The sequence below is a fragment of the Oryctolagus cuniculus genome, chromosome 16, assembly GCF_964237555.1.
Source record: "Oryctolagus cuniculus chromosome 16, mOryCun1.1, whole genome shotgun sequence".
Lineage (NCBI taxonomy): Eukaryota > Metazoa > Chordata > Mammalia > Lagomorpha > Leporidae > Oryctolagus > Oryctolagus cuniculus.
In genome coordinates this window covers 26,964,993-26,991,708 of record NC_091447.1, presented here as the reverse complement: position 1 = coordinate 26,991,708, position 26,716 = coordinate 26,964,993, and the positions used below count along the sequence as shown (strand labels likewise).

The following is a 26,716-nucleotide window of genomic DNA, read 5'->3' as shown; positions in this document are numbered from 1 at the left end:
CGTCTACATGGGATGCTGGCACTACAGGTGGAGGATTAACCAAGTGAGCCATGGCGCCAGCCCCAAAAGGCAATACTTTACCATTTAAAAAGAAGGAAAGGTATAGGATACCAGGTAACTACCACGATGTGAACAAATTTTTTATCATTTTTTATCTCAATTCACAGTGCCCAAGTACTATCTTTTTATTATTAAATCAATGGGAAGTCAGGAAGGTCCCCTCTTTTAATCTCTAGTCATTTCTATTAATTTCTATATGTATGAACCACATATATAATATTTCACACAAACACAAATAGACTATCATATCCCATGTTAATCATGCATTTAACTCATTAAATTATTTCTTTTCCTTTTTCACTTGCTCCTTCTTCCCAATGCCCTGCTCTTCCTCCTCACCTCCATCACCAAGGTGAGCACACAGATTGGGGTGTGTCCTTCCATGGCTTCTCTTTCTCATTTCATCTTATAGAGACCTATATAACATACCCACATACATAAGCAACTGACCCACACCCAGCCCTCAAGTGCTGCCTGGGACTCAAACACAAGGCAGGGACGTGTAAAGATTTATTCTTTTTTCTTTTGTCATAATGCCCCAGTGTTGTGGGATTGGAGCTAAACAGCTTAGCATTATGTAGTGAATAATATTCAGCTGCAAGTACAGTTGCTCACTAGATCAAGCCTGTTCTTTCAACATCTGGCAAGAACTGGGTAGAGAACAAAATTGGATAGAATATTGTAAATTAAAAGCTTGAAAATCTGAAGAGGGTCCATAGGCTGGAGCTGGAATATCTCTGGAAACCCAATGTGACAACAGCAAACACCTGACTGCTATGGCCTCAGCTTCCTAATTGTTACAACTGCACATAATAACAACAAGAACTAATGTCCTCTGAGTCTATATCCTATGTTTGGCATGGTTCTTCATGGTATAGTCATATCAACTTATTTACTTTTCTAATAGCTCTAGGAAGAAGCCACTGATATTGGCTGCATTTACAAATGAGGAAACTGTCAAACAATTTAGCCTCAGAAATAAATAATTTTCCTAAGGTCAGCTAGCACATAGATATCAAACCTGGGATTCAATCCGAGAGAGTCTAATTTCAGAACCCAGGCTACGTTAAGGGGATTCTCATGGCTTTTCCTTCTTACAAGTATGCCCTTCCTCCAATCATTTCCCTTGAAAATTGCTTCTCACTCTTTTGGTTTCACTTTAAGATCACCTCCTTCGATAGAGCTGGAAATCTTTTCCCTCTAGGCACACAACTCTTTAATAGTATTTTAGCCACAGTGGTGTAGTTGTGTACTGATGCATCATTTTCCGTACCCATCATGAAGCTACTCGAGTGTAGGAAATGGGTCTTGTAGTCCTCCCTAGGTGTTCATACAATGCCTGGCACATAGCAGGGACTCCAAAAATGTCTGTGGAATGATGAATGAGTGAATGAATGAATGAACATTTCAATATATAACCAGGTACCTATAAGAATACACAAAATATAAAATTTTAGTTCACTTTTGCAGAAATAATTTTAATAAAAATCAACAATGTATTTTCTAAAACCAGAGAGTCAGATGTGCTTTAGAAATAAAAGTTAATCATGTTTTAGGAAAGTAACATATGGCAGCCATACTATAACTCACCTAACACTCCCAGCCTCTTCTGTTGTGCAGTCCTCTGGTCAAATCACTCCAGGAGGAATGTGGCTGGTGCCTTAAACCCTAACTCATCTAACCTCATAGATGAATAATTTTATGTTTCAGCAGTGAAGTGCATGAATGTTCGCAAGGATGCTACGGTGCAAGTCACATGTTACAGATAGAAAATTAGACTTCAGGAGGTCCAACTGCTTTTCTAGGATCTCAGCAGTAGGAAGGAGATAGTAGATGAAGCTGGGATACAAACTGTTGACTCTAGAGCCTTTACTGGCCCTCCACACCCCTCTGAATATCTGTCAAGATTACTTCAACTTGTAGGGCTGACTCCTCTTTCTAACACTAAAAGGGAGCTGCCATGTTTCCAGGGTAGGGAGGTAGGAAGGGCTGGTTATAAGATCTCAGCTTGCATTTCCTTCTTCACAGTGTCCTGGATACCAAAGGAACTGCCAGAGATGAGAGTTTACCTTTCACTTCCCCCTCCCCACCTTCCACATGCTCATTCATCCCAGAGTTGTCCTCTCTAGAAACAGAACATGTCAGGTCTTTCATTCAGAAGGGAGTTTGTATTAGGAACCAGTTATAAAAGCATTGAAAAGACTGAAGGAGAGAAGAGGAGGTGAGGCACCTGTTACCACTACAGGAAACAGCTAGCACCCCAGGATGATCAGAGGAAGCAAAAGGAAGGAAGTGGAGTTGTCAGAGCTCAGGAGGCCACTCATGACTGACTTGCTAGGAGCACCAAAAGGAGGCCACAAGAGCCAGAGCTGGAGCCTGCAAACAGGAGTTTCCCTGGGTGCTGAGATCCCTGGGAGGAGCCACTGTGGCCACAGCTGGGGGCTCCAAAAGGAGCATTAAGAGGGAGAGAGAGAGAGAGAGAGAGAGAGAGAGAGAGAAACAACTGCTTCTCCTGCTCTCTCTTTCCATCAGGGCCAGCTCCAGCTGACAAGGGAGACTACTAAGTGCATTTTGCAAAACTCCAAGCCCCAGAATTACACAGCAGAACCCAGGCTAGATAGCCACAGAGGCCAGTATAACCAGCATGGTTCCTGTGGTGTTTTACCAGAGAGGCCTATAACCTGGACTTCTGATGAGTCCACCATTCCAGAGTTCTTAAGTAGGTTCCACACTCCCAGTTGGGCTCCACATTGTTCTGGGGGCACTCATTTTTCTAACGCACTCAGAACTTCTTAGATAACCTTGGTTCAAAAGATCACATAAGGGGCTGGTGCTGTGGCATAGCAAGTAAAGCTGCTGCCTGCAGCACTGGCATTCTATATGGGCACCAGTTCGAGTCCTCACAGCTGCAGCTCCACTTCCGATCCAGCTTCCTACTAATGCACCTGAGAATGTAGCAGAGGATAGTCCAAATGCCTGGATCCATGCACCTACATAGGAGACCCAGATGAAGCTCCTGGCTCCTCTCTTTGGCCTGGCCCAGACCTGGCTGTTGTGGCTATCTGGGGAGTGAACCAATGAATGGAAGACTTTTCTCTCTCTCTCTCTCTCTCTCTCTCTCTCTGCCTTTGCCTCTCGCTCTCTGTGGCTCTTTCAAACAAAACAAAACATCTAGCAAGTGCTGTAGAGGATCACATTCTAGGGCTCCAGGAATATTGCATCTGCACACAACTGTATTACTCTGCTCCCCAGTGAGTGCTATACCTACGTGGAAAGCAGTGCGTGTCACTTAGAAGCCAGGAAAGGTCTTGGAGTGAGGCTCTAGGGAAATTCTTTCTTGTTCAGTGAATTTTCTTGGCCATCACATTGGAATTCTTGGTTTCCCAGGCTCAGAGTGAAAGTTGCCAGTCAATGACAACTAAATGTCTTGAAGTTCTCAGAGTAAGTGGTTTAAAGGAATGAAATATTTAAAAAAACTTCAATAACAGATGTATAAAATGGCACCAATTTAATTTGTAGTGTTGAGTTCATTGATTGGATCCAAAATACAGTCTTCTATCCTTGGGGCGGTGGGGGAAGGTTGGGGGAGGAGACACAGCATTAATATCCCATGCCCTATAAAACATCATTTCTCCCTACAGCCAAGTTAAATATCAGAGAGAAAGCATCTCCAAGGAAACAACAGAGTTTGGCAAAACTTTCTTGGTGCTCTTAGGTATACAACCAGACCTTAAATTTTACTATGAGAACAGCCCTCTGTCATATAAACTCAGTATAGCAATATCTGAAAATGTATCTGTTTTTGCAAATATCATTTCTTCTTTTCTTAGCTCACTAGGTGTTTTGTTTTCTTCTTTCTAGAGCTATAAAAAATTCTGTGCCAATCAAAGATGTAGATTCAGACAAATATAGCATTTTTCCAGTAAGTATTGTTGAGGATAACCAGATATTCACTAAATATTGCATTACTTCCTACAAATCTCTTTTCTTTAATAAGACTGAATTTCATTTGAATGTATTATTAATTAATTTGATGAACAATACGTCATTCATTATGCCACAGGGCTTTTGAGTGTCATAATAATACCTAGACTGTTACAATCAATCTTGGGCCCAGACTGGTTTTGTTTCCTATCTTTTGTTTCCATTCCCAGCTAGAATTCTTCATGGGGACTTAGTTACTTTAAATGATATAGTAAATTATTTTGAAGATTTTTAAACCTACTTTAGTTTACTTTATTAAAATGTCTGTGCTTGTACTTAATTCAGAGCTGTTAGGATGTCAGGATGTTCTTTGTGAAAGCAAATAAGCTGGTAGCATGTCATACACACATCTCAAATTTGACGAATATCAAATAGACTACTTGGGAACAGAAGAAATAAAAACACTGTGTGACATTATTATGACTTAATTCTTTCAGATCAGCCGGGTCAAAAATATAAATGTACATAATGAACAATTTGGCTAGAGATTTTTAAATTATCCTATAAAGTGATTAATTACTTGAACAAGTTGATTGTTTCTGAGGTTGAGAATATTGATGGTTAAACAGGAATTTCAGGAAGTTGGATAGTCCTGCTGTTTCGAGAAGTGCATGGAGACGCGCATGTGTAAAAATGCACATGTACCCAGAGACAGAATCACCTGCCCACACATCTGTGACACACAAAAATACCCATGTGCGTACTCACATGTCCCATCCATGCACACACACATTCACAAACATGCACCGCCCCCCCCCCACACACACACAAGCTCACATATGCACACACTACTACCTGTTATTTGCTTGGGTGGTATCATGTCCTATCCTATTGATCTTAATGTTCTTAGTGGTCCTCAGTGTTCTTAGGTTGTATTTTAGTTTAAAACTGCAGAATTCCAGTCTCCCTCCTGGAAAACAGCAAAGCAGGACTGAACCTCTCCTCTGTGTGTGTGTGTGTGTCAATTTCAGACACTGCGGGGCTATCACTGGCGAGGGAGAGATTGTAACGACAGCGACAAGACAGTGTATCCAGGCAGAAGGTAATTGTCTCAGCTGGTCACTGATTTTGAAAATTGCCTTCTAAAAATAGGCAGGAGGCATAATTTCTTGCCCTAGCATAGGGGATTCCCACTTCAGAAAGAAAAGACTTCTGTGTCCCAATGGAAGAAAGCTCAACAGTCCTTCATTTGCCCATGAAATGCTTACCAAACGCCAACGACTTGCATGATGTTGGGCAGTAAGGAACACAAAAATATGCTTGTTATCATGGAATTTACAGTCTAGTGGGGGAACCAGGCAAGTAAATGACCAATGTGGACATTAATCCAGCCTCCTGCCCTCCTGCACAAGTTCAAATGTAGGATATGTTCCCAAACAGTGGCCTGTCTCCACAGGAGTCAGGACGAATGAATGGAAAGCACAGCACACTTTAGCCCTGGGTTGAGTGAGGTCTAGCGAATCACATCTTTGACTTGAAAACATGGATATGCCAACATTTACCCTACCTTTGACTACAGAGCCAAAGCACAGACTAACCAGATGTTTAGGCAGTTTAGTTGTACAATTTTTATGACTTTGCCTATCTAAATGAAATCAACGGCAGATTTGTGCATTAAATTCCTTGGCACCATTGCACAGAAATAGAGTCTACAAATAGAGTCAATCATGGAAAACACTGGATTTGGCCAAGGGGTTCCCAGCAAATATCCAAACCAAGGTTAGTGCAGAAAGGATGAGTAGGCGATTCTTGCATCATAACACATAGAAGTATGTGGCACTCTTCCTGAAACAACTCTGCTGCCCCTCCATGATTTTTTGTGTAGCACTCACTCATTTATTCATTCTTGAAACTAACACTACTGAGAAATGAGAATATGCCAAAGACCAGTGTTGATGTTTTCTCTGTAGGCCAGACAACTGGGATGCACATCGGGATTCAAACTGTAATGGCATTTGGGTAAGCAACCAAATTCAAACTTAACCCTGTTCTCTTAATTCTGCCTCCCCGCTCCCCAAAGTGTCTATTTGCTTTAGCAAGATCTATGGAAGAAGTTGGCAGCTTAAAGTGGCTCTTTTCCTGCTGCTTGGAAGATTGGTGTAGAATTCCAATTGCATGTGAAGAGTGTCAATGATGTAATGAGAATTAAGGCTCCCTCTGTCATGGCCCCTTTAAGCTGTGCTTAAGGTCATCCACATCTAATCCCTTTACTCTGTTTTGAACAGTGTGAAATGAAATGGGGAGTTATGTTAGCAATTTTACAGCAAACCAAACAGCTATTGGAGCAAACTATACACTGTCATCATTTTGATGCAGCCAATGTTTCCTATTTCATAAGCCTAGTCAGGCAGAGCAGAAATTACCCTGTATTTACCCTACTACTCCCACCTTGAGGCATTGAATTCTGGTGTCCTAGTTTCCTGGAAATAATGGCCTTGCAGCTTCTAGGTAGAGAAAAGGGAAGGAAAGGGGAAACCTGACCAATATTTATCTGTGGACAGCAGTAGCAGCAGACCAAAGTTTTGTAGGATCTTAAGCCATTCTCCAGGACACTAATTCCCTGAGCTCACACAAATAATCACCTATTGCATGCATTTCAGTCCCGTGGCTTTTAGGATACGGAAAAAATAACAGACATCTGTGCCCCAGCCCACTCCACCCACTCAATTCTCAGTCATTCTGATTTTTCATGGAGGAGAAGAAGACCCAGAGGTTAATGTATCAAGACCCTCAGGCAGCTCTTGTTCTGATAACCCAAACTCCATTGTCATGTTGTAAGGCAAAGGATGCTGATCAGTAGGCAGAGCTGCTGTCTTTGTTCCATGGCCCCAGTCCTGCCTTGGATGTGGTGTGTGATTCCATGTAAGATGAAGGGCCAAGCAAGCCCAATGGAAACTCACCATAAACTCATGGAAGCAAGACTCAGAGCTCATAGTCAGTCACCTGCATCCCTATTCCTGTCCACAGAGGAAATGTGACGCTCAGAATCACAAAATCTTGAACAAGGAGAGGGCTTTACAACCATCAAGTCTACACTGCCCAAACTGTGTCCTCAGGACTCTAGAGTTAAGTGTGATGTTGATAGGCATAGGGGTAGGGGCTTTATCATCCCCTTAAGTTTAGGAAATACTGGGTCAAATAGATGACTAGTTCTGTTTATTTCCTGATTTCTCAGAATCTTTAATGTTTTAATGTGAACAGGAAGCCTCAAGTCCAAGAGAGTAAACATACTCTTCCCAACAACACATCTATAACAAGCAAACCCTTTCATCTTAAAATAGTACTAGCATCCCTCCTAGTTCAGTGTGGGATGGGGGTGGAGTGGAAAGCAATTGGCCCTGGCTGAGAATGGCTGGCCCCCCCCAAAATCAATATTTGGGTAATGGAGATGTAGGAACATTTAGAGTTCCAGCTCAGAAACTGCAGTACCTGCCCTGCCTTGGCCTCCCAGACACTTAACGGGTCTTGATGCTCCAAGGAGTGAGTCCTGGGCTGGACCGCTCTCGCGGAATTCTGCTGTGCATCCTTCTGAATGAGAAGCAGCCGTTTCCGGAACTCTCCTTGTCACCTGCCCCCCAGTTCCCCTTAGTCTCACTCACTCACTCACTCACAGGAAGTGTTGCCATTTTAAATTAGGGGCTCACAAGACATCAAAGCACTTTACTGACTGTAAAGTCATCTGGGAAGGAGTTAGTGTATGTGTCTCACAAATTTAAAACAGACTGCTAATCTCACCATTTCTCCTTTCAAGGGTGTTGATCCAAAAGATGGAATTCCATATGAGAAGAAATTCTGTGAAGGTATGAACTGTACAAGCCAAGGTTATGATATAATATCATTATGATACAATATTCTTTCCTAGTCTGAGTGAAATTGAAATGAACAGACTACCTCTATGAAGAAGTGCCTGATGCTAGAATTTATTTCAAGTTGGCCGATTTACATTTGTTTTTGTGACAGATCAGGAAAAGACATGGAAATGGTGTAGAAAAGGAGGTGGAATCTGGAAAATGCAAAATGACTTGTTTAATTCACTCTTTTCCTTGGGGTTTGGCAACCATAATGAGAATGGTAGAGGAGCCTGCAGGATGAATAACATAATAGCAGAAATCCAGGACTTGTCCAAATAAGCAAACAACTGAACATTTTAATGTTTTGCATTCTCTTCTCGATGTGCAGCAAGTTCAGGTAACTGGACTTGCATTAATGGAACAACCCTTGTTATCAACTGGGCTAAAGATGCAAGTCTGATTATCTTGAAGAAAACATCGAAGTGATAGCCTTGGGAATAGATAAGCAAGCTCCTCACCCTAAAAGCCCAAATGCCACCAGTACTGTGAGAAGCCTCACCACCCACACATTTCTGAAAACATGTTCCTGGTGATTCTCAGAAGAGTCTTAAACAAGACCCTCTGGTAATATCACTGTTTTCTGTTTGGGCAATGCTTTCCTCGCGTTCAGAAGCAGTTCACTCATTCATTCTTTCAATGAGTATTTCCTTTATAACTATCCAATTGCGCACTGAGGGCTTGACTTGGATCTGCATTTTCATGGGGAAAAAAATTGCAGTGCTTGCCTTCTTCAAATTAAAGTCTAATTGTCTGTAAGCTCTCAGAGGGGCAGGAAGGATAGAAAAGGGAAGGATAGAAAATGGAAAGATATCTTTAGACATCTAAATATAGATAGCTCAGAAATCTTTCGCAGGATGAATCAAAGAATGGGTGCGCAAATAAACTTTTGAGTGAAAAGCAGCATGTCCAGCTGAAACCCTAGACGCTCTGGGGTTGCTGAGGGAAGGCTCCTGAATTCCCACATTCCACCCACCCCGTGCCTTCCTGGACATCCTGGGCATTTTCAGTACCCACTTGGGTAGCCAAGTGGAGCTCCCAAGGAGGTGGAGGCTAGGGAGCCACCATGGTTGAAAGGGAGAGAAGTTCTGGCCTCATGAGAAGACTTGGAAGTGGAGAAAGGAGGTTGCCACTCTGCCTGCAGAGGCACCAGTTCTTTCTTCCAAGCCCTTAGGGGATTTGGAAGAATATATCCAAGAGTGAATGCTTCGTGTGTGTGGATGGACCTCAGCAGCAACTGCAGGGGCTCCTACCTCCAGACACATGGGCTTCAAGGAGGCCTCTCTCTTTGCATCTCTCCATGAATTAGCCAGCACTGCCCATCCAGTGCTTTTGCATACAGGGATAGATGAAGGGCTTGAAAAGAATGAAATGTCCTTACAAATTCAAAATTGCTCAATGAGATCACTCACTCTTAAATTGAATTGTAACAGCAATTGGTATCTTTTCCAAGAAAGCTGTTTCCAGATCCAAAATGTGGGGCATATTTCTGAGTTCCAATAAAGTTTTTGAATCATTTATTCAGCCATCATTCACTCAGGATATTGTAGGGCATTTGTTTTATGCTGAGCAGGGAAGCACACCTGCGTCTGTACAGCTTAGAGAGCAATTCGGATGGCTTTGACACCTCATTCAGCTCCTAAAAGCTGTGTCCCTCACTCTCAATGCATCACTGTTAGGATGGTGCTCAGTGCTTGGAATTGGCACTGGGCTCTCTGCTCTCCTCACTACCTGATCTGGAGGCTCCCAACTACTGGAGTGCATAAGTAATGTGAATCAATCGTGCTGCCTAGGTTCACAGCCCAGAGGAATCATTTTGCTGGGAGACTCTGCTGGGGCTCATTTTCACATCCCTCCTGAATGGCTCACAGTTTCACAGATGTCTGTGGTGAGTAATTTTGGCAGCAGTCATTCCAGATGTGCCGGCCTTTGTTCCTACTTCCCCTTTGCTCTCTCTAAATGCTATGCCAACTCCATACAGGTGCAAATTCCCCTCCTCAGCAAAATTGGCCATCAAAGGCATCTCCCTAACCACTTTGGTTCTAGGCAAATGGAGGCAAAGGATTTCTCCCTTTCACTTTCCCACCCCAGCCCAGCTGCAGCAAAAACACTGAGGACCACAGGTGCGAGGCAAAAGGAAGAAGAGGGTTCCCAGAGAGGATCCAGACCCAGACCCACTGTGCCCAGGGCCAGTGACATCATCATCAGGACCCAATACACAATGGAAGCACAGATGACCCTCTAGGGTAAACTAGGGTAAGCTTCCACTAAAGCAGAAACCTATTTCGTTCCTGCAGCAGTCTCCCCTTGCCTTGGCATAGCATTTTTTTAAAAAAGATTTATTTATTTGAAACAGTGACACAGAGAGAGGAGAGGCAGAGAAAGAGAGAGAGAGAGAGAGAGAGAGAGAGAGAGAGAGAGAGAGAGAGAAAGAGAAAGAGATCTTCCATCCACTGGTTCACCCCCCAGATGGCTGCAACAGCCCAAGCTGCACTGATCCGAAGCCAGGAGCCAGGAGCTTCTTCCGGGTCTCCCACGTGGGTGCAGGGCCCAGGGACTTGGGCCATCCTCCACTGTTTTCCCAGGCCACAGCAGAGAGCTGGATTGGAAGAGGAGCAGCCGGGACTAGAACCAGCACCCATATGGGATGCCAGTGCTTCAGGCCAGGGCGTTAACCCACTGCGCCACAGCAGCGGCCCCTGGCATAGCATTTTTAATTCGGTAATAAGCATCATTATAAAGAAATAATTTAAATTTTTCTATGTTAGCATGAATTTGACATTCATCTTTATATTATACAACATCAGTTTTATGTGCAGTTATAACAGCATTGAACTAATATGTAGAATCACTGAAATTACATGACTCTTATGAAGTAGCTCATCCCTGGAGGGGCAAACCAGACTCAGAAAGGCTGGAAGGGGAAGAGATCCCTGCAGTCAGGAGCCTCCAGACTGAACACTTCCTCGGAGACGAGGGTACTCAGGGCAGGTGCTGACCCTTGCAGGGGATGGGGCTCCCACCCTGAGAGCTGCTGTGGTCTTCCTGCCAGTGCTCCGCAGTTCCATGTCCAGTCAGGCATCTCCACTGCCCAGGACTCACCTCCTCTGCCCACGGCAGCCAGGTGATCCCTGGTGTTCAAACTTCCTATCTGGGACATGCTAAGTACTTGGAATGGGGATGGAGCTTGCTGCCCCTGCCTACCAGATGCCAGCACTGCCAACCCAGGTGGCAGACAGCTGCCAGGATGCCCAACTCCAACACTCCCCTTGCCTGCACCCAAGTTCCCATGGGGGCAGAGGGTGGCATTCAAACCTATACTTTCATCACTGACACCACCTGGTTACCACCAAGGTGGAAAATGCTGTAGTTACAGGGCAAAGAGGGGAGCCCAAGTAGTGGCGTGAGTGGCAGCAAGAGGCAGGATAATGTGGGACCCAGTCTTCAACACTCTCCCCTCACCTGTGATCTATTGTCCCAGGTTCAAAAACAAGAGTCTCATTAGCCTGTTTCTACTTATGTTGCTTGTTCCTTGGGGTCTAAAGAAAAATCTTACAATGGATCTCTTGGCAAACAACCAGGGCACTAGCCAGGAGGGAAAATAACATTTGGCAACAGACTTATCCCTCAATTTCAGAAACAGTGGCACAGTCTCTGCAGAGTTTTGAGCAGAAAAAATTGTATGTTGAGAATGTTCTAACTACCAAGCCATTGCTCTACACGAGGGCTATAGAATGTTCTTGGTTATTTAAAATTTCAGAAAACGTACATCATTTTGGAAGGAAAATTATCTGAAGAAATAGTCTGGGGCAGGCTTTTTGCCTAGGGGTTAGAACACTGGTTAAGATGCCTGCATTCCACATCAGCGTGCCCATATTTGAAACCTGGCTCCAGCTCCTGACTCCAGTTTCCTGCTAATGCAGACCCTGGGAGGCAGTGGTGATGGCCCAAATAACTGGGTTCCAACATCCATTGGGGAGGCCTAGATTGAGTTCCTAACTCCCAGCTTTGGCCTGGTTCAGCCCTGGCCATTGCAGGTGTCTCTTAAGTCATGCTAAAGAGAAAGCCCAAAAAATTACTAAATTTAATTACATATAATATTCAAATGTAATGTCAAAAAGAGTCATAAAACTAAAAGACAAATGAAAAACTGGAAAATATTTATAAAATAGAAAAAAAATTAAAGCCTATAGTTAACAAATAGTTGCTACATGTCAATTAGAAAAGAACCTTGGTTTCTTTTTTTTTTTTTTTAAGATTTATTTATTTATTTGAAAGTCAGTGCTACACAGAAAGAAGAGAGGCGGAGAGAGAGAGAGAGAGGTCTTCCATCCGATGGTTCACTCCCCAATTGGTCTTTTTTTTTTTTTTTTTTTTTTTTGACAGGCAGAGTGGACAGTGAGAGAGAGACAGAGAGAGAAAGGTCTTCCTTTTGCCGTTGGTTCACTCTCCAATGGCCGCCGCTGCAGCCGGCGCACCGCGCTGATCCTGGCAGGAGCCAGGAGCCAGGTGCTTTTCCTGGTCTCCCATGGGGTGCAGGGCCCAAGCACCTGGGCCATCCTCCACTGCACTCCCTGGCCATAGCAGAGAGCTGGCCTGGAAGAGGGGCAACCGGGACAGAATCCGGCGCCCCAACCGGGACTAGAACCCGGTGTGCCGGCGCCGCAAGGTGGAGGATTAGCCTATTGAGCCACGGCGCCGGCCCCAATTGGTCTTAATGGCCGAAGCTGTGCCAATCTGAAGCCAGGAGCTTCTTCTGGGTCTCCCATGCGGGTGCAGGGGCCCAAGGACTTGGGCCATCTTCTACTGCTTTCCCAGGCCATAGCAGAGAGCTGGATCAGAAGTGGAGCAGCTAGGTCTCGAACCGGCGGCCATATGGGATGCTGGTGTTTCAGGTCTGGGCGTTAACCCACTGCGCCACAGCACTGCTGGCCCCAACCTTAGTTTCTTTAATGATCAAAAATTTGAAGAACAAAAAAGAAAGGAAGGAAGGAAGAGAATTGAGGGAGATAGAGAGGGAGGGAAGTACGGTTACCCTTTTAAAATTGTCCCTGTGAAATACATGAGTCTGTTCTGTTTATATTAATACAAATTTTTAAAAAGAACATGACTGATAAATATATAAAGTTTTATTTTAAGTAGTATGAAACATAAAACAACAATGCAATTCATTTACCACCTGCCAAATAAAGGTTAAAAAGTGATAAACACCTAGTTTTAGCAAGAATATGGTGAAATAGGCACGCTATTTCACCACCAATGACAGTTTAACTTGCTAGAACTTCTAAGAAAGACAATTAAGCGATATGCATAGTTTCATAACCATGTTTGTGATTTTTAACCATTGTGTGCATTTGGAAGTTTATCTTCAAAAATGACCAATCATTTGTTCAAGAATATATTCCTATGAATTCTCATCAAAAATTATTTATAAGCAAAATGGAAGAAATAAACTAAAATTTTTAAATGGTGAATATTAAAATATATGAATAAAATGAAATTTTATTTTTCATATAATTTTTTTCACTTATTTATTTGAAAGACAGAGAGAGAAAGTGAGTGGAAGTGTGCCCCCATGCACTAGTTCACTCCCCAAATGCCCTTAACAACTTGGGCTGCACCATGCCAAATTTGGAGGCTGGGACCTCAATCCAGGCCTCCCACATGGGTAGCAAGAACCCCGTTACCCATCACCACTACCTTCCAGGGTCTGCATTGTTGAGAAGTAGGAATCAGGAACCAGAGCTGGAAATCAAACCCAGGCATATCAAAGTAGGATATAGGTTTCTTAACCTGAATTATTACTAACAGTTAGCATAAACATCCACCCCAAACAATGAAGCTTTATACAACCATTCATATACTTATCAATAGAAACATGTATTGGCAAGAAAACATGTTTATGATAATTTGTTATGTGAAAAAACATTTTAAATGAGCCAATTTTGTGACTGTATGAGCATATCTATACGTGTGAACAAAAAGATAATTAAAAAGTTGTAAATCAACATTGTTTTTAACACTGACTATCTTTCAGTGATGAAACTGTGGATAACATTAGTTATTCTATTTCTCCAACAACAGATTTGTACTACATCATACCAAATACCGTAATTTATGGTGTGGGGGGATTTATTTGTTTTGTTTTGTTTTAAGCAAGTAGCTGAGGGAAAAGACCTAAAGAAAACCAATGCACTGCTGTATTTAATCTTTGCCAAAGCTCCCTGAGGTGGGTGTTATTACAACACAAGCCCTGTTTACAGACAGGTACTCTGGAGATTAGGTAGACTGATCCAAGCCACACGACTAATGGGGCAGAATGACTGCCTGCCTGTCTCATCTTGAACAAGCCACTTAACCAGAAACGCTGGAAAAGACAATTGTCTCAGGCAAGGCCACGTGTTTCAGGGAGCTAATGGCCATGCAAATGTTCTGGACTAGGCCAGACACTTGGGATGCTCACATCCCATATAAAAGTGCCGCTGTTGAAGTCCGGGTTCCATTTCTAATTCCAGCTTCCTAGTTACGTGTACCCTGGGACACATGATCCATGCATTGATTACATCAGCAAAGAGTAACCCAGGACCTACTATGTGCCAAAGCCCTAAATAGTGCTAAAGACACAACAGAGAACAGGATGGAGAGAACCCAGGTTCTTGTAGAGCAGAGCTATGACTTCGTGGGGAAATACAGATGAGCAAATGGCAACTTCAGAGCCATCAGTGCTGTGACACCACTCCCCAAACTGGAGGGAAGGCTTTCTGAAGGAGGAGACCCATACATTCAAAGGAGAAAGAATGAGTTAGAAGCCATCAGGTTTCAGCAGAAATACAAAGGAATGTCCTAGCAGAGGAAACAGCATGTGCAAGCTTTGAAAACAAGAAGTTCAGTGTTACTAAACCAAAGCTCACAAAGCACAAGGAAGAAAAGAAAAGAGCCTAGAGGGGTGCATGGAAGACAAGTCTCACAGGGCCTGGAAGTCACAACCAGGAATTCAGAGTTGATCTTGAAGGCAAGGGGAGCCACTGAAGGGTTTGAAACAAGAGAAATGGAAGCAGTTAGCTTTGAATTTTAACAAACTCATTCTGGTTTCAATGGGCAGGATGGATTCGTGTGGGGGAAATTCATGCAGAAAGAGCAGCTAGACGGTGATTATAATCCTAATGAAGCTAGACAAGGACAGTGGGGAAGCGAGCAAATGGATAGACTTAGATGCCACTGAGAATCAACAGTGGGCATGCGTTTGTCTTACTCCTTCCCCCATCCTGGGCACTTTCATGACAGTTCCCAAGAGGACCACCCTCTCCCCCAGCTGCATGCCTACCTGGAATGGGGCAGACCCTGAGCATCCTTGCATCTGGAGGAAAGTGCCCGGACCTTATCTCAACTGTAGGTCTGCCCCAGAGTCTGAGCTGGCCTCTGTAGACTGCACTGAAAGAGCCGGCCCCCTTGGGAAGTTTATGGTGCTTCTTGTTCCTCTGCACCACACACCCAAGCCCCAGTGGTTGTGATAAGCATAAAATCTATCATACAGACTGGACACTATGAGAGAAGATGGATCACTGCTGGCCATTAGATTGAACTGTCCCAGACAAATCTGAGCGTGTACTCATCCTACTGATGGCATGAGAGCCTCATGCCAAGCTGACTCCAAAGTCAGGAGCCACGCTCAGAGGAGAGAGTCTCTAACCACCTGTGTACAGAAGCCCCTAACTACCTGTGTACAGAATAATCTTAGATGTTGAGTCAGATTTACTTGGGTTAAAATCCTGTCCTAACACTTACAGTTATGTATTTACTCTGAGCTTTAATTTCCTCATCTAAAATGTACATAATGATGCCTACCTTATCAGAAATTTGAGATGATTTTTATAATAGGATGTTAAAAATTGGACTACTTCTTTCTGCCTAAGTTTTAACTGAAGCCCCAAGAAGATATGGACCAACTATTCCCAACTTCTCATCATCTAATTTATTCCAAATGAAATATTAGACCACCTCTACAGAACCTGAAAAAGGCAGCAGAACCAGTTCAACAACAATGCTTAGCTCCCACCTCAAAAGCCCAAAAGAGCTGAGGCTGGGAATGGTTGGTGAAAGGATGGCAATGGGGCTCAGCTCTCACCAGGGAGGAGCAGTGTGACTGCTTCACGCTAATCATTAAAAGGCCACTAACAGACATAGATGGGGTCTCTAGAGTCTTTGGTCAAGGAGGCTGGTAAGTGATACCCAACGAAGAACAAAAGGGCAGTGAGCGAGGCAGTCAGGTGGGAAGGCTGTGGCGTGGGCAAGGCCATGGACTCCGGGAAGGAAGAGCCAGTCTGAGACACCACATGCTGATAGAGTGGCTTCCAGGGGCAAGGTGATCTTGCGGGTGCTTGTTCCCAGCTCACTGGGCAAAAACAGCACACTTTAGTGACTAGCAGGATTGTAGGGAAAGCACCATGGAGGTCCAGTCAAAAGCCCCCATGTGAAACCCTATTATAGTCGCCTTCAGCCATCTGCCCAGCCAGAGGTATTCATACCCAACTGCACCTCTTCTCCCTACACTGCCATGCCCAGGGGTTGGAAGCCTCAGCCAGTAAGCGGAAGGAAATTTGGCCAAGTGGACAGAGGACACAGACCACACTCCCCTCCCTGGGTACAGAGAACAAGCTGCAAGCCCAGGTGGGGAGTGAGAGAAGGAGTTTTACTTACATTATGGGAACCAGGTTTCAAGAATTGGAGATTTTCAATTTATAAATGGAATTGCACATAACCAGAGGAATTTATGTTCTCTGAGAATTAGTACATATGTGCCTGGGCTGGCCCGAGTTTTCCTCCAGGAGCACGAGATGGATGAGCAGCAGTTTGAGTCCCACACCTGAAAGAAATATGGAGATAGGAGAGAAAAAGACACCGAGTGAAACCCAGAGGTCACTCTGCATGCACGCTCTCCTCACCCCCTTTCCCTGATCTATCCCCTTTTACTCTCTGAGGGCCTTTGGGTGATGTAACCACAATGGGTGAGAGTCCCCAGCCTTTTGGCTAATTCCATGGGCAGAACCCTTTCAGCAGGGACAATCAGAAAGTTAACAAGAAAAATTATGGACGCAGAGGGGATTTTACAGAAGGAACTGACACCTCAGGGTTAGATTTAACACAGGTATTAGAACAATAGGGGGAGTTGCTGAAGGAATCCCCACAACAAGCAGGTGCACTCCTAGGGCTGGAGAAAAAAAAAAAAGGAAGGTGGGGCAGCACCAGCAGCCAGAGGAAGGCAGGCAGCTGGTGCACAGACCTCAGCACAGTTTGTACTCTGATTGCCAAGGCCTGCTGCTGCTGGGGTCACTGAGGCACGTGGGGAACCAGCCGAGAGGGCCTAAGGATGCTGCTGCAAGCAGCCCTCAACCAGAAGACAGGAAGTAGTCCCTGTCCTCCTTTTGCCTTCCCACCTCCCTCCAGACCTCCCAGTGGCAGATGCATCTGGCAGGGGTCTCTGGGGAGTGTAGTTTTCAGCATCCAACGGAGTAGGGAGAGCAAACAGAGCAGGATAGGGTGGAAGCTGAGAGGCAATTGTTTACCCAGCACAAGCCACTTGCACCCTGTCAGAGGCGATCTGGAGTCAGATGGGAGGCACCCCTGAGCCCCAGAAGCAAGGATGCCAAAGGGACTTCAAGAGCAGCAGAGTGAATTAGGCAGTTGAGGGGTGGAGCAAGTGTCCGGGTCCAGCTGTCACTGGCGTGCAGTGGTTGCTCAGTCTGGTGGGCCCGGTGAGAACTGAGGAGCACGCTTCAGCCCAAGTGGTGTCCCTGCAACCAGGAGCCTGCCTCACAATGGCACCCCGTTCCTGAGGGCCCCAGATTGTTGCACCCAATGCCACATAGTTCCTTCCTCAACTGCCTTTAGGGATCCTTGCCAAAATGACCAGAAGTCATCTTTTCAAGTGAGGTCCCCTAACCTTCTCTGACCTGATCCATGGGGCAGAGGTACTACAGACAGAGGTGTGATCTGTCTATGAATTGCCAGTCCACACCCAAAGGAACTAAGAGGGCATCACACATTCCAATGTAAAATTAGGCTGCATTGGCTCACTGGGGTCCGACACCCTTCAGGAACCCCAAACATATTGGGGGTCATTACTTTGCTGAGCCAAGAACTTGATCATGTTGTCTGGAAATGAAAAGAAATGCTATGGAAAACAAATATGCATTGTTTCATAAGTCCCTGTTATGAGACTGTTCAACATTCCTTTGCCTTTGTCTCCCTACAAGGAAGAAAACACTCCCGCAAACCCAGCACCTGGTCCCAGTGCGTCCTCCGAGAAGGAATCCATAATCCTGGGCACTTCTCCTGCAACAGCCCCTCTCCTTTCCTGTATTGCCCTCCTCTAGTTAAGCAGTGTGGCACTCAAGAGAACTGTTTGCAGCTAATTAGATTAGGAGTGTGTTCATCTGGAAAGATATTTGTAGTTCAATAAAGAGAGTGTGAAGACTCACCCTTGAGGGTCCACAGAAACAAAGCGTTCTGAGCCTCTTTCCGCTATGGGCCCCTCCCACCTTAAACAACCTTTGCTTCTCTCCAAAACATCTAACCCTTAGGAGCCAGGCTCAGATGGAGCCAAGCATATTATCTTCTTAGGAAAATTTCAAAGGGAAGCAAAGAGCAAATCTAAAAATCCTCTCCTGCTGGGGTTTTGCTTATTTTTTCTCCTTTTCCTTTCAAAGGAAAACAATCACTGCCTGAGTCGTTTTGCTGAAAAAGAAGAGGAGGTAGAGAGAGAGCATCCAAGCCTGCAGTGGATGCTGCCCTCCTGCCTCTTCCCCCATCTGTTCAAAAATTATTTCCAAAATATTAAAGGTTGCATTTCACTGAACCAGAATTGCATGACTAGTTAGGGAAGGAGGGGTGGAAGAGCAGTCACTCTAAAATATAATTTCCCAAATGTTTATTTTGCTCACGAAGACTGTTGCCTGTCCTATTATAAAATCTTAGCACGACCCCTGACAGGCTGTTGTCTGTAGGGTAAGTAGACGCAGATTGAATTTCGTGCTGTGTCAAGGACAAAAATGAATCCTTAATCTGGCTGCAAAAAAATGCATATTTACCTGAGAGCAAACAGCTCCCCGGTCTTTCAAGCTTGTGCACACTTCATTTGCCTCTTGGAGACGATTTTGTCTATCAGGTTTGGCTACTGTTTATGAGCCTGCAAATGGCACGAGCAGGATCAAAGCGCTCGTCCTACCCTCACTAACCCACTTTGCTTCCCACTCTCTCTATTTATCTGTGCGCATGAAGCTTCCATTAAGCATAAAGCCAGATTTTCATGGTGCATATAAAATATGGAAATTCCATCTGAGTTAACTTCATGTCAGCTCCAGAAGCGTTAGAGTGCTTTTTTATTATTTTTTAAGATGAAAGTCTGTTGTTTAGTAAAACTGGACAAAATTACATTTTCTGCTGCCCTGACATCCTACAGGCTAGCAGATTAAAGATGATAAATGGTGAGAAGATATATTCCGATTCTAGTTATTTCCCACTTATTCTGCCAGAAGAGAGGACTTCTGTTTGCCATGGCAAATTCTTTCTCAGGCAGAAGCCAGGTCACAAGACAACAGAATGTTCTTCGTCCCCTTTCCCTGCACACGAACATGGGCCAGATGGGCTGTTCATGAGTTCTGATCAACTCAACACCCTCTGCCCCTCCTCAAGGTGAGCGTCTGGGTCTCTCACCTGCCAGCAAAGTAGAGTGTGTTTCCAGGCTCATCCATCATCTAGTCCTTGCTGACTTCAGAGAGGATTGAAAGCCAAACATCCGTTATCATGAAAAAACTATAAGATGGATTATTGTACGCTCCATACTTCTGAAAGGGGTTTATAATCACTCAGCTCCCATGCTTGCTCCCCTGGGACATCAGGCAGACATTCTTTTTTAATTATTTTTTTTTATTGGAAAGGCAGAGCTACAGAGAGAGGAGGAGGAGTAAGAGAAGGAGGAGGGAAAGGGGGGAGAGAGAGAAAGAGAGATCTTCCATTCACTGGTTCACTCCCCAAATGGTCCTCAGCACCCCATGACTGAATACAGTTCCCAGCACAGACTGGATTGTTATTATTAAAGTGGAGATGAATTCATCATCATCCTCCATCAAGTGAAATCATGATATTCTCCCCCTTGGTGCCTTATTGACCTCTGTGCCAGGAACCAGCAGCCTCACAATTTTTACTTACTTACTTACTTATTTATTTGAAAGGCAGAGTTAGAGAGAGGCAGAGGGAGGGAGGGAGGGAGGGAGGGAGGGAGGGAGGGAGAGAGAGGGAGAGAGAGAGAGAGATAGAGAGAGAGAAATAGATCTTCATCTGCTGGTTCACTCCCCAGATGGCCACAACAACCAAGGCTGGGCCAGGCTGAAGCCAGGAGCCTGGAGGGGTGGAAGGGAGGACTGGATTACGGGGAGAAGCTGGGGAAGTGGTGGTGTCATATGGATGATGGCATTGAACAGCTACATGCATCTGTAGATCAGCATGGCCCAGACTCGACCTGTTGGTGTAGTCATTCTGCACATATTCAAAACCAGGATTTGGGGGCCCAACACAAACCTAGTCCACCTGGACTTTGACAATGGTTCATAGGAAAATGGAATTGAAAGGTGACTTCATTTGGGTGCAAAAAAAAATTGAAAGCTATGCAGGGTTATCATGAAGTCATGGAAAGTACATATTTTATAAAAAAATCTATGCAAGGGCCTCGGGTTTTTTTGTACCAAAATAAACTTATATTTTAATTCCTTTTTTTAAAAAAAAACTTTTTGAGGTACGCTTTATTTTTATTTATGTATTTGAGAGTCAGAGAGAGTGCTCTTATCTACTGGTTCACTTCCTAAAATGCTCACATCAAGCCCAGGCTGGGCCAGGCTGAAGCTTAGAGCAGGAAACTCAATCTGGGTCTCCCACATGAGTTGCAGGGACCCAATCAGTTGAGCCATCACCTGCTATCGCTCAGAGTGTGCTTTAGAAGGAAGTTGGAATCAGGAGTGGGGTCAGGACTCCAATCTAGGCACTCTGGTATGAGATGTCGGCATCCCAAGCAACATCTCAATGGCTAGGCCAAATGCTCGTCCCACCACCCTTGGATTTTAAAGGAGCTCCCCACAAAACTCTGAGAGACACTGCTGGGAGTGGCAGGAGGAGGGGAAGAAAGAAGCCCACTAGGCAGAAACTGCTGCAGTAAACCAGGGCCATCACAAGTGCAAGTCCAGTGGGGTGAAGCAGTGAGGGTGTCTGACAGCTAAAGAAAGGGGAGGGGATCCATGAGGTAATAGCTTATGGTTCAGAATAGTGGGGAGTGAAAACCCATTTCAGGTGTGATAATTAGAAAACGAAGTCTTCTCCCCATCTATCTCACTTGACTGTGAACTTCAGACTTCTTCTCAAATCATAAATATTACCTCCCACAAGAGAAGAACTGCCCACACCACAGACAATCACAGCCTGACTGCTTCAGAAAGTACCAGACCTTTACAAAATCGAATGGACTAGGAGGGGCAATGCCTATGATGGGCACCTTTCATTGCCCATTTCTGGCCCTTGCAGGATTTCTCTTTCCTGTTTGAGAGTTTGTTCCACTGGTCAATAAAAGAATTGACTTGTGATTATCTGTGTGTAAAAGCAGTACATTTTAGGCCGGCGCCACGGCTCCCTAGGCTAATCCTCCACCTGCGGTGCCAGCACACTGGGTTCTAGTCCCGGTTGGGGCACAGGTTCTGTCCCGGTTGCTCCTCTTCCAGGCCAGCTCTCTGCTGTGGCCCGGGAATGCAGTGGAGGATGGCCCAAGTCCTTGGGCCCTGCACCCCATGGGAGACCAGGAGAAGTACCTGGCTCTCGGTTTTGGATCGGCATAGCGCACCGCCCCTAGCAGCCATTTAGGGGGTGAACCAATGGAAGGAAGACCTTTCTCTCTGTCTCCCTCTCTCTCACTGTCTAACTCTGCCTGTCAAAAAAAAAAAAAAAAAAAAAAGAGCAGTACATTTTAAACTCCTGTTTTCTTGCTTTTGAGAATCTGGATACAGTTCTGCAATCACTCTTTGGAAAAATGATGGAAAGGATGAAATTCGACAGAAAGAGCCTCACTGTACTTTGTGTTCTCATTTGTTACAGGGCAACGAGATAAATGCATCCCTGAACTCATTCGTTGAATAAATAAATCATAGGGTTAGAGCTTAAATAATAAATAATAGAAAAGGGAAAAGGCAAAAACTAAGGGGAGCTGACAAGGTAAAAAAAATAAAAAGAGCTAGATTCAGGCAAATGATGAAAGACCGAGTGTGGCCTGTGATTCTGTTCTCTTTCTATTTTGTTAGTATTCTTTATTTGACTACTTCACTGCCCCCACCCTTAGTTTTGTTTTTTTTTTTTTTTTTTTGACAGGCAGAGTGGACAGTGAGAGAGAGAGACAGAGAGAAAGGTCTTCCTTTGCTGTTGGTTCACCCTCCAATGGCTGCCGCGGCCGGCGCACCGCGCTGATCCGATGGCAGGAGCCAGGAGCCAGGTGCTTTTCCTGGTCTCCCATGGGGTGCAGGGCCCAACACTTAGGCCATCCTCCACTGCACTCCCTGGCCACAGCAGAGAGCTGGCCTGGAAGAGGGGCAACCGGGACAGAATCCGGCGCCCCAACCGGGACTAGAACCCGGTGTGCCGGCGCCGCTAGGTGGAGGATTAGCCTAGTGAGCCGCGGCGCCGGCCTCACCCTTAGGTTTTTGAACTAGCATAGGATCAGAGGTAAACCTGCTGTATTTTTCCCTCAAAATTACTTAGTTAGCTCTAACTTAAGTTTAAGTGGGCATCATATCAGGAGCTGAGGAGTTTTTCATTGCTAGTCTGCTTATATGGAGGGTGTTTGAAGTTGCTAAATGGGGAAGGGGGGATCTGTTACTCACTGATATGTATGGTGCTTGTTATTCTCCCCTAGACATGATGTGATGAATTTAGCCTTGGACTTGGCATGTGGCATCACTAATTACTGAGTTATTTTCTCCTGCCCCTCCTTGCCTGGCTCCCTCTTACTAACTTTATAAGACTCATGGTCTTATTCTGTTCCAGATGCTATAACAAAATACCTTAGACTAGGTAATTTATAAACAACAGAAATTTGCTAGTCACAGTGTGGATACTTGGAAATCCACAATCAATCCACCAACAAGACTCCTTCTCCAAAGCCCCACATAGAGGATGGGTGTCCCTTTTGTGCACTGACACAGTTCCCTGTGCTTCCCTATGAATATACTAGCCACCAACATTTATTGAACACTTACAGTCCTGAAGCTTGTGTGTGGATGATCTGTTCTTTCATCCACCCAAAGAGACAAGTTTCATTATTTCATTTTTATTGCTAATGAAACTGGGGCACATCAGGTTAAGAAAAATCTTCAAGATTCCCCAGATGAGAAGTATTAAGTGTCCCTCTGCCCCTTCAGACTTTGAGTTCCTTCTCCATGAAGAAGGAACTCAGAATTGCCTGGTGCAATGTTCAGAAGAGTGGCCAGCACAGACTAATACTTGGGGTGTGTGTGTGTGTGTGTGTGTGTGTGTGTGTGTAAGTAAGTAAAATGAATTACAGGAGCACAAGGATCTTTGCTTAATAGGAGACTCATATCACAGCATGTGGAAGTATAAGATTTATGAACCAAGCTCACAGAGTTAAATTACTTTCTTGAAGTTATCTATATCAAAGCATTAGTTAACAGGAACTGTGCTGCCTCATCTAGTTAAGAGTGAGGCTACAGAAGCAGAAACCAAATGATACAGTCTCCCTCCATCCTCCTAGAACTTTGTCTACAAGCCCCTTGGAAGACAGAATTCCAGAGCATCGGTGTGTGTTGTTCTTGGCAGCTGCCTTTCTCCAGTACCAGAACCAGAACCAGCTTTGAGTATATGAGAGAAGAGTAGGACAAGGGTATCTACAGGGGAGGTTATCACATATCTTTTCAGTATTTATTCCCAAAATACTCATTCTAACTTCATAAGTTAGACATGGCCTCCATAAAAGATTAAACAGAGAAGGAATTGATGGTGGCAACTGTCAGTTTATCTGTTGATTTCTAAACTTTTTCCCAAAGCAGTATCTAGGAAAGCATCCCCTAAACAGGCAGTCAAAAGCCTTATTTTCAATAATCACAAGCAAAACTTGCTTAGCCAATTTTGTCATTCCACTGGATTTAGCAGCTTGGGGGAAAAGCAAGATACAAGTGGGTTGTCAAAGGCTGAAGGTAGCAAGCTACAATTACTCTCCACCTCAGATCTCAAGCTTAAGTCCCAGACACATGATTACCAGCTCTGTGACCTTGGCAAGTCAGCCAAACCCCATTCTGTTCAGCAGAGCTTTCCTGGGCCCTGCACTGCCCTGTAAAGGAATCATCTACCAACAGAACACAGAGGAATCCTCCACAGGCCAGGACCCAAACAGAAGGTGCCCATCATGAAAGCGGCTCTTCTCACACCTCCTGCTGGGTCAGGGCTTGGTCAGGCTGTTACTGCTGTTGGCTGTACTGGAGGTGCCTGTTCTTTGTTAAAAGGCATTAGCCAACACCCAACACATGCACTGGCTCAAATGCACGAGTATGGAGGGAGGAGGAAGGAGGAGAAGACAAATCCTTGCTTTGCAGAGTTGTGTATTTGTGCAAATTTCCTGCCTCAGGGCCTGGCACAAAAGAGGAACTCTCTTCCCCACTCTGGCTTAAAATGCAAAAGTTAATGAGGAAACAACACATTCAGTCATTATGAATGAGTATACTTTCATGGATAGGATTTATTCAGGTAGTAAAGACTAAAGAAATGGGGCTGGGGCAGAAAAGTTTGTGTGAGAGTCAAGGAGGCTCCTCACAATTTCATGATTTGATGTTTCCTGTATAAAAAAACAATGGGGGGGTGGGGTGGGGATGGAGAAGGTAGGAAGCAGTATAGTGGCTCTGTGGGCTGAAAGGTACAAGACAAGAGGAAAACCTTGCCTCACCTGTGCCACCTTCAGGACAAATGAAAGAGCAGTAGACATAGTCCCAAGAATAAATAGCCTTTTTCTCATCTGTATTCTCAAAACACCAACCCAACAACTGTTTCTTTCTTTTGGTAAAATAACAAATTCCTAGGAAATCAAAAACACTTGATAGTTTAATTCCTAGGAAAAAAATAAAAGATACCTATTTAACCAATGATGATATTTTTCATATATTTTTCCAACAGCAGAAACCTGCAGATTGTCCAAGTAACTTTATACTGTTTGAAAATAATTAGCCGGCACCACGGCTCAATAGGCTAATCCTCCGCCTGCGGCACCGGCACACCGGGTTCTAGTCCCGGTCGGGGCCCCGGATTCTGTCCCAGTTGCCCCTCTTCCAGGCCAGCTCCCTGCTGTGGCCTGGGAAGGCAGTGGAGGATGGCCCAAGTGCTTGGGCCCTGCACCCGCATGGGAGACCAGGAGAAGCACCTGGCTCCTGGCTCCAGATCAGTGCCGTGCGCCAGCTGCAGCGCGCTGGCCGTGGTAGCCATTGGAGGGTGAACCAATGGCAAAGGAGACCTTTCTCTCTGTCTCTCTCTCTCTCACGGTCCACTCTGTCAAAAAAAAAAAAAAAGAAAAAAGAAAGAAAGAAAATAATCAATTAATCAATTTAGATCTAGCCCAGTTAGGTGTAATAGAGAGGGGAATGTACTGTGCATATACTCCACAGCTTTGTTGGATGGGGAGGGGCCAAATTTAAACAATGAGATAAAGGCAGAGAGGATAGTCCCTGTATCACTAGAAAATTAGCAGAACCAGTTGACTGTATGATTGATGTCGTGACTCTCACACTTAACAAAAATTTAAGAAACCTAAACAGGGGTAGGTATTGATGTCCACATTCTATGTCAGAGTCTCTGGCTTTGAGTCTCAGTTCTGCTTCCAATCCAGCTTACTGCTAATGTATACCCTAGAAGGCAGCAGGTGGGGGCTAACAATATTTGGATCCCTACCACCCACCAAGAGACCCAGATGGGTTTATGGCTCCTGGCTTCAGCCTGGCCCAGTCCCAGCTATTATGAGCATCTGGGGAGTAAACCAGTGGGTGGAAAATATCTATCTCTCTTTCTGCCTTTAAATAAATAAAAATAAAACAAACATAATAAAGAAACCCAAACATCAACTGTTTTTGAAGTCAGGGATTAAAATATTACCAAACTCTAAATATTGTTATTTACTAAATATTCATAAAAAATGAGAACCAGTGGATTTTCTCAATACACAGAAATACACAAACAAGTAATATTAAGTAAAAACTACCCAAAATAGAATACACAATATAAAGTACATATGTAGAAACACATTTATGTCGCTGATGAAAATTGGAAGAAAATTTGAAGCAATGTACTAGTTCACCCAACACTGACTGAGTTGCTCATGCTTTTTAAATTTGCAAAATTTTTCTTGGTAAATATTAAGTCTTTCCACTTATGTACATTTAAGGTACATTTAAGACGAGTTTCCTAAGAACAGTAATACTCAAGAGGAATAAGCTGGAGTTGATGAGGGAAATCTTAATTTGCATTTTTCCTGCCTTAAATGCCCAAAATATCATGGGTATAATGTTGCGTGAATAAGGCTTTTAGTGTTTAATGTGATATGACCTAAACATTCTCTATTTGCTAGAGTCTATAAAACATTTACTATTAATGGTGGTTACTTTTTATTTTTATCCACCAAGTATACTAAGGAAGAAAAAAATATGTTGAGGTTTCTACTGCTTGACTCAAGTCTTTCCTGTTATCTGACAATTAATTTACTCTCTTTAACCTGGCACAAACCACTCAGAAGAGAAACA

The 26,716-nt window shown here is 44.3% G+C and overlaps 1 protein-coding gene and 1 long non-coding RNA gene across 4 annotated transcripts in view; one reads left to right on the top strand and one right to left on the bottom strand.

Annotated features, from left to right (window-relative positions):
• The window catches only part of AOAH (acyloxyacyl hydrolase), a 190,973-nt gene that overhangs the window by 92,359 nt on the left and 71,898 nt on the right, over positions 1-26,716 (top strand). For 2 of the 3 annotated variants that reach the window (XM_070058395.1, NM_001082025.1), the window contains 5 exon segments: positions 3,922-3,982; positions 5,016-5,086; positions 5,955-6,003; positions 7,796-7,844; positions 9,686-9,780. In XM_070058395.1, the coding sequence (XP_069914496.1) occupies positions 3,922-3,982; positions 5,016-5,086; positions 5,955-6,003; positions 7,796-7,844; positions 9,686-9,780 (325 nt within the window). 3 annotated transcript variants of the gene reach the window in all.
• Positions 1-26,716, bottom strand: part of LOC127492612 (uncharacterized) — a 106,924-nt gene that overhangs the window by 28,373 nt on the left and 51,835 nt on the right. The window contains exon 2 of the long non-coding RNA XR_007922146.2: positions 16,590-16,755. This is a non-coding gene — a long non-coding RNA (uncharacterized lncRNA). The remainder of the gene's footprint in view (positions 1-16,589; positions 16,756-26,716) is intronic.